General features: G+C 42.6%; 1 protein-coding gene across 1 annotated transcript; it reads right to left on the bottom strand.

The window, feature by feature from the left end:
- Positions 1–5,895: 5,895 nt before the first annotated feature.
- On the bottom strand, positions 5,896–8,311 carry LOC112068385 (secernin-2; the record flags this gene model as incomplete). Its single annotated transcript, XM_024135525.2, has 5 exons — positions 5,896–6,333; positions 6,432–6,591; positions 6,882–7,062; positions 7,527–7,692; positions 8,039–8,311. Coding segments are annotated over 4 exons (776 nt in total), but the record flags the coding sequence as incomplete, so codon positions are not given.
- Between the last annotated feature and the right edge of the window lie 337 nt (positions 8,312–8,648).

Here is an 8,648-nt window from a genome sequence, read left to right as displayed (position 1 = left end):
TTCCATATGTAAGCTTAAGTGTTTGTTTCTTGGGCTTTTTTTTTTTTCTTCGAACGAAAAAGTGCCTCAGGCCTTGAAGAAAATGTAAAAAAACAATCACTGATTGAGGGGATATCGGTGAACAAATGCCGTGGTCAAGGCTATGACGGCGCCGGTGTAATGAGTGGAGCTTACTCGTGTGTTCAAATGCGCATATCAGACCGAGAACCTAATGCTTCGAAGTTAGTTCTTTATGAATTTTAGTTTAGAAAACGATCTCTCCGCAGAAGCGACTGTTACAGGATTGTAAAAACAGCTTGATTGCCATAGCAACATCCGGGAAATTGGTCAGAAGTGAGTTGTGCTTCAAATACAGCAGTTCTGCAACACCTTTAATTCTGCCTCTCATTCTCCTTAATTGCCGGCTTCAACACGTTACGGAAAGAAATTAACATATAGGAAGCTCTAGGGACATGTCGTCTGGATACTGGACAGACAATACATTTGCAGATGCAAACACAGATTATCATATTTGGCGGACAACCGTTCTTGAGGCTTGAACAAAAAAAGCGSTTTGCGATTTCGTTCATACTGGTGAACCGGTGTTTGAGTTGTGTGGTTGCAAATATGAACAGTCKCTTATCTCAGGTATATCTTGGCATGTATTATTCAAGAATACGTTTACATTTTGTGCAGCGCAATGGACATAGGCCTATAATGCACCATGTCTCAGGAAAGACTGTCTGGGTTGGCAATACTCCTTTTAGAAAACAGTCGGTCCGCAACCTGGATCTACAGGCCGCGGTGAAAAGATTTGCACACAAAAAAAATGAGGACTTCAGGAGACTCTCTCAAGTTAGATTTAATTTACCTTGAATATTGCAGCCCATTTGTGTAGGCTATTAGCCAGTCAAAACCCGCTGAGTTCAACAATAGATAGTGGCTGATTTTACCCTCAAGCCAAGTACTTTTTTCCAGTTTATTTTATTTTATAACTGCAGTCCAGTTATAGAACAAATCGTATTACAATGACGGCCTACCCCGCGGCCAAACCCTCCTTAACCTGGACAATGCTGGGCCAATTGTGCGCCACCCTATGGACTCCCGATCACTGCCGGTTGTGATACAGCCCGAATCAAACCAGGGTCTGTTGTTTCGCCTCTAGCACGAGATGCAGTGCCTTAGACCACTGCGCCACTCGGGAGAAACTTGTTAGGCTATTTGATGTGTAATTTTGATAAAAAGCCGCTAAATACAGTACAACGTCAGCTTAGAATGTACATTGAAATAATGAAACATCCCTAGTAAACGTGTTGGAGGGTGGACTGACTATTAGTTGGCATTAAAGTGACTCACCAGCAACTTCTATCCAAGCAGGAGCTAGCACGAGGACGGCTCATGTCATGCAGCCTATACAGGACAGTTGTATTTATAAAAATCCATGGTAATGATTAGTATGCTGTTGCGCACAAACTTATTTTACCATCTGCAATGTTTGAATTTCCAACTTTAATTACTGAACAAGTATTACATTATTGCCACCTGTCAGCAGTCTAAAAATGGCAACATTGCGACAACATGTTAGCTTCGTGAAATGTTAGGCTAATATGAGAAAATGACTACCAAATAGGCCTACCAATAAACATTTATCCATTTGCCACAGCAAAGCTATAGATGCCCTCGCAATTTCACGCACCAGGACACCATCGGTTTATTTTACACCGGTGTATGAGAGTTTTATTTTTGTTTCCCCAGGGAGAGTAACTGCTGCCTTGACAACAGCTAACGGGCGCCTAATAAAATAAAATACTAAACGGGGTTTGTGCTATAGAATGTAGACTGAATAATGAAAAATCCCTAGTAAACTAGTGTTTTGAAGGGAACTGACTGTATTAGTGGCATTATAGACTGGTATACAACAACTTTCTATCCAAGCTAGGAGAGAGCCCTAGGACGGTTCATGTCATGCAGTTCAGGTAGCCTATACAGGACAGTTCGTATATTATTATAAAAAAAAAAAATGGTAGCTGATTAGTATGCTGTTGCATAAAAACATTATTTTACAATCTGTAATGTTTGAATTCCAACTTGAATTACATTATTGCCACCAGTCAGCAGTCTAAAAAATGGCAGCATTGCGACAACATTATAGCTTCGTGAAATGTTAGGCTTAATATGAGAAAATGACTACCAAATAGCCTACCAATAAACATTATCCATTTGCCACAGCAAAGCTATAAGATGCCCCTCGCAATTCAGCACCAGGACAGCCATCGGTTTATTTTAAGGGGGGATGGGGGGGGCGGGGGGTCAAAAGAAACGGGTTACAAACCGTGTGGTATTGAAAGTACCAAACTATCTGTTCAATAAGTTAACACACAGCTCGACCCCAAAATATCCCACAAGACATGCTAGTATGCTACCAGGGTTCTCTTCACAGTCCCCAGGTCCAGAACAGAGGCTAGGAAACACAGTACTATATATAGCCATGACTACATGGAACTCTCTCCCAAAATGTAATGTAGTAGTGGAGCAATGTAAATTTGTATGTACAATTGTGATGTAGTGGTGCGAATGTGGATTTGTATGATGCACAATGTTTTGCATGACGTGATGTTTTATTTCTGCGTTCCCCAGGAAGAGTAGCTGCTGCCTTGACAACAGCTAACGGGGCGCCTAATAAAATAAAATACTAACCTTGGGTTTGTAGTAGTAGATGTAGAAAATAGTAAGTGAGAGAGTTAGCTGTGTGTGAGTTTTATGTGTRGGGAAATACATGGAGGAAACTCATACCTACACTCTGTTCTCTGTTCTGTATGTCGACTGCCAGCGCATGGAACAGAAGAATCCACTTGGCAAACCACACTATTTTCCTAACTTGCAAAATGTACAATATATGCATCTTCAAAATAAAACCTGAAGTTTGGTAATTGAGAGAATTGGTAAGGAATGCTTGGATGTGGATGTGCATGCGGTAGGTCAGACACAGTTTAGTTGGTTGTCATACCCGTTACATTGAATTAAACTTGTAAAAACATTATATAAAAATAAAAAAATCCAGTCCACATATTTTAGAAGCAGATCAGAGTTTCCTAGCAACTAGCTAGTTTACGTCAGATTAGCTAACGTTAGCTAATGTCATTTTCAGAGCAGGCTGGCTATGTAAACATAAGTACGCCAGTCAGGATGGACCGGCAAATGAATTAAATCACCAAATGTAAATAGTCACATAGCAAATACTTCTGGAAATGCATGTGAAAGAACTGACAAAAATTATTATTTACCTTCTCGTTTTTCCTCCTGGTAGCATCTCGCAGGTCTTCATCATATGTTGTGTGTCGTCTCATTCTGGATTTTGAGGGTTAAAAAAATTTGATCGCCCTGCAACTGAGCTCTTTGACTTGAAAACAAAATTGTAGTATTATAGTAGAAATAAAAAGGTTTATAAACTGTGGTTTCACAGTTAGTTAGCTTTCCCAGTCATACCTCTCCAGCAGGGTTGGGAGAAAGCGGATGTTTCCGGTTTTCACGGATACAGTATTTTCAGCCTAACTTCCGTTTCCACTGAAAAACAGATGTGGAGACTCCGTAAGGTCAGAGACAAAGAGGCAAGACTTGATTTTACTCCGCCCAAAATCTGGCAATGACAATAAYCCCAGGAAGTGAGGAATTTTTGTATTGAGGTCAATGAGAGCGTGTCGAATTTGGTCAACAAAAAATGTTATTCTAATTTGCTACTTCAGGCCTATTTGATCGATTAGAAGTTCCGTAATGGCTAGATGTATGCGAATGCACCAATATAAGTGGATGCACGTGGAATTTCGGCAATTAAAAACAGAAAGATTTTATATCAGAGTTGTGCCATAGAGATAGATAGAGGACACATCATGGATATAACCTGTTTTAGCATGGACATTGAAATTGAGGGCTTCCACTATTTTAAAGTAGTCAACTGGGTGGGTATTCTAATGAGTTGGAAGAAATCAGACAACGAAAAATAAAATTTGCCAAAACAAAAATAGCACAGATAAAGAAACGAGTCTTCTATCAATCTCTATGGGTGTTGTTCAAACGCGTATCTGCCCTCTCATTGGCTGAATGGTCCCACCTGATCTCGCCGCCTCAAACCTGTCTTCAATCTTTGAGGACATGTATTTCCATTGTTAGAGCGATCACTTAAAGATCTTGTCAATATAATAGACAATCTTTGGTTAGGTGACTTCTGAAGCTGTGAGCTAGGATATTTTATAGGATTGGAAGTGCAACACTTCCACCAACAGCACGGAGTTAGAATTTCACAAACTTGAACAAAACTGTACATTTATTGAATTCTTTACTTAACTTTACTAAATACGTCAGTACATACTGAATTACTGAATTGAATACCGCAAGTGTTTGTTTTAAACTACAGTGTTAATAAATACAGGACACATCAGCAGACAGAGCTAAAATTTTATTAGTTAATTATCATGGGGCAGTCAGTCAACTAACCCCCATTCACTTGTAACAATGAATAGCACATTTTACAAATAGTGTACTTACAGTAGGTGTTTTAATGTGAAACAGATCTACACATAGTCACATACATACAGTACCAGTAAAGTTTGGAACACCTACTCATTCAAGGGTTTTTCTTTATTTTCACTATTTTCCACATTGTAGAATAATAGTGAAGACATCAAAACTATGAAATAACACATATGGAATCATGTAGTTACCAAAAAAAGTGTTAAACAAATCTCAATATATTTTATATTTGAGATTKTTCAAAGTAGCCACCCTTTGCCTTGATGACAGCTTTGCACACTCTTGGCATTCTCTCAACCAGCTTCATGAGGTAGTCACCTGGAATGTATTTCAATTAACAGGTGTGCCTTGTTAAATGTTAACTTATAGAATTTCTTTCCTTCTTAATGCATTTGAGCCAATCGGTTGTGTTGTGACAAAGTAGGGGTGGTATACAGAAGATAGCCCTATTTGGTAAAAGACCCAAGTCCATATTATGGCAAGAACAGCTCAAATAAGCAAAGAGAAAATGACAGTCCATCATTACTGGTCAGTCCACCCYGAAACATTTCAAGAACTTTGAAAGTTTCTTCAAGTGCAGTCTCAAAAACCTTCAAGCGCTATGATGCAACTGGCTCTCATGAGGACCGCCACAGGAAAGGAAMACCCACAGTTACCTCTGCTGCAGAGGATAAGTTCATTAGAGTTAATTGCACCTCAGATTGCAGACCAAATAAAAGCTTCAGAGTTCAAGTAAGACACATCTCAACATCGCCTGTTCAGAGGAGACRGCGTGAATCAGGCCTTCATGGTCAAATTGCTGCAAAGAAACCYGTGGAAATCTGTCATTTGGTCTAATGAGTCCAAATGTGAGATTTTTGGTTCCACCCGCTGTGTCTTTGTGAGAAGCAGAGTAGGTGAACGGATGATCTCCGCATGTGTGGTTCTCACCGTGTAGCATGGYGGAGGTGGTGTGATGGTGTGGGGGTTCTTTGCTGGTGACACTGTCAGTGATTTATTTAGAATTGAAGGCACACTTAACCAGCATGGCTACCACAGCATTCTGCAGCGATACGCCATCCCATCTTGTTMGCGCTTAGTGGGACTATCATTTGTTTTTCAACAGGACAATGACCCAACACACCTCCAGGCTGTGTAAGGGCTATTTTACCAATAAGGAGAGTGATGGAGTGCTGCATTAGATGACCTGGCCTCCACAATCACCCGACCTCAACCCAATTGAGATGGTTTGGGATGAGTTGGAGTGCAGAGTGAAGGAAAAGCAGCCAACAAGGGCTCAGCATATGTGGGAACTCCTTCAAGACTGTTGGAAAAGCATTCCAGGTGAAGCTGGTTGAGAGAATGCCAGGAGTGTGCAAAGCTGTCATCAAGGCAAAGGCTGGCTACTTTGAAGAATATCAAATATKAAATATATTTTGATTTGTTTAACACTTTGTTGGTTACTACATGATTCCATGTGTGTTATTTCATAGTTTTGACGTCTTCACTACTATTCTACAATGTAGAAAATAGTAAAATAAGAAAAACCCTTGAATGAGTAGGTGTGTCCAAACTTTTGACTGGTAATGTACACTCCTGTAGTGGTCTATCACATACTCACTAATGTGGGGCGAGCATTGCTCCCTAAAGTGATACAAATGATAATGTTGCTCCAATCCCATGGAACGTTAAGACATTTATATTCTGTGTTAATGATGGATGGAATGGCATCAGGGAGTTCGTATGCGTGAGACTGGAGGGAGCCAATCTAACAGGAGCACAGGATGTAACAGTCCCAGGGCCATCTCCTGCCGATCTGCAAGCACTAGCAATCTCCACATGAGGGCGCTGTAACAGAGAGAAATTGGAGGCAGCATTGGCGTAATGAGAAGGTCACTGTATTTCACACACACACACACACACACACACACACACACACACCTTACCTCCTCACTGGTAGAACTTCAGCTCCGTGTCCACACAGTCAAAGAAKAGGTCCCCCAGTTCCTCATCTGCTGGTATTTCTCCACTGAGCAGGGCTGATATGTCCGTCAGACACTGGCCCTCCAACATCCTCAATGTCTCCGTCAGAGCATTCCCTGCGTCCTYAGGGACAGAAACACACACAGACACACGCAAAAATACACACATGAATGCCCCCCCACACACAAGCACGTGCACAAGCAGAGAAGACCTGACAAACAGCAATTTGTGAAGTTTATAGGGAATTATAAAAAGTTCAAAGTCGGTGATGTACGTAACACAATATCCATCAGTCCATACCCACACTCATCAAMGTAAAAAAAAAWAAAYAYYWWWWWTTWAAAAAAATACTCTATGAAAGTGTAGCCTATTACATTCGACCCATATTTCATTCTAACCCCTTCTACACGTACCGGGTTGGTCTCCATAGTCTGCAGGGCCCCCTCATGGGCCTTGTACAGGTCGTGCCTGCGGTCCACTTGGCTCTGGAAGCGCGGCTGCTTCCTGACCGGGTCGTCTGGGCCGTACTGTGGGGAGATCACCCTCGACACTGGGGTCACAGACTCAGAGAAGATAAAAGGCTTGAAAACAGACCTGGCAGGACGGAGGACAGTCCCGTAGGAGGAGGAGGGGAGGGGGTAAGGACCAAATGAAACACACAGACACAGAGAAACTCCTATCAAGAAGCAGTTTTGCCAAAGGGGGAAATGATGAAGATGAAAAAGAGCGATACAGAGATAAATGGCAAAGAGCGTATCTGAGTCTGAATCTTAAGAAMCACTTCTAGATAGCCTGAGGGGTTCCTGGGKCTGGTTCCAAACCAATCCCTTGCCACTTCTCCTACACCCTTGTTGAGTCCKTCTTGCCAATCTGAAAGAACTGGAAAGGTATCAGCAAAATAGRAACATTACCACATAGCTCTCTGGTAAGCTAGGAGGAGTTTCCTAAACATTTCTCACACACTTATCCAGCTCATTTAGATTAAACACAAGGAGTAGACAACAATGGGGTTCGGGTCAGAGTGATTAGTTAGGGACCAGGCCGGTGAGGTGACGCACCTGGAGGGGTCGGGGGTGGCAGTGAGGAAGTGGATGCACGGCAGGCTGGGGTCGCGGGGCAGGATGGACACCATGCTGCCAGTGGTGCGGAACCCCCCAGAGTCCATGCAGATCCCACTGGGCTTGTCCCTCAGGATGGACATCATCACCTCGGCCGTCACAGAACCTGGGGAACCCAGAAAATGTATCAGCTGAGTAGGTTATTAGTCATCTATTTTTATGGGAAAGCCGACCGGAGAGGAAATGGCAGGAGACATTAAATGGCAGGAGACAGGAAATGGCAGGAGACAGGAAATTACATAGCTAGTTACATGTAACGTACTTTCTATGGTAAGAGGGGATACCAGGCCTTTATTACATGTAATAAAAATAGCTGTATAAGCAATACGACAACCGAACCACCCATGTATAGTGTTGTTAATAGAGTCTGCTTTAACATCATTTCGGGAGTTTTTACAGTTATAAGAAATTGAATTAGATTAGAAAAGAATAGAAAGAATAGTCTCCCTCACCATCATGCTGTTGGAGGAGCTGTGTGCCCCCACTGTAGCGCTTCTTGGCCAGTTCCATCCTGGCGGGGGGGTTTTCAGACTTGAACYCCTCGTTGAAGCAGAACTCTCCCTCGCCGCTCCACCAACCCTGGGCCTGGGCCACACTCCGCAGCTCTGGGTGCTCKGCCGAGATATCCGTCCCGATGGTCAGCGCATTGGAGATGTTCTTCACCCCCTCTGTGGGAAGCAAAGACAGGTGGGGGGTGCATAGTTGTATGCTGCTGGTATAAGTTGCTCAGATATGCACAGATATACACAGCTTACCCTCCCACTATCCTAACCATAAGGGTAAAACCACAAAAATAATCTCCTGTGGGCAGATTTTGCTTGTAGACTGAAGAATCTGCAGAGACTGAATGGGATGTATGAGATAAGGAGCAGCATTAGTTCCGGTTTTGCGGTTTTCGTCACTGGTTATTTGCACATATCATGATTGGGTGAAGGCAGATGCTAAAACTGCTTTGGTTTTTTTCAAGAAGGGAGGGGGGGAGGGGAGAGGGAGGGAGGGGGGGAAGGGGGGGGGTTTGGCTGAGAGGTTTCTTATGCCGGAGTGTGGGAGATCTCATAATTT

The sequence above is a fragment of the Salvelinus sp. IW2-2015 genome, unplaced genomic scaffold, assembly GCF_002910315.2.
Source record: "Salvelinus sp. IW2-2015 unplaced genomic scaffold, ASM291031v2 Un_scaffold482, whole genome shotgun sequence".
In the NCBI taxonomy this organism is placed as follows: Eukaryota; Metazoa; Chordata; class Actinopteri; order Salmoniformes; family Salmonidae; genus Salvelinus; species Salvelinus sp. IW2-2015.
The sequence above is the reverse complement of the archived record's forward strand: the minus strand, read 5'-3'. Positions and strand labels throughout refer to the sequence as shown.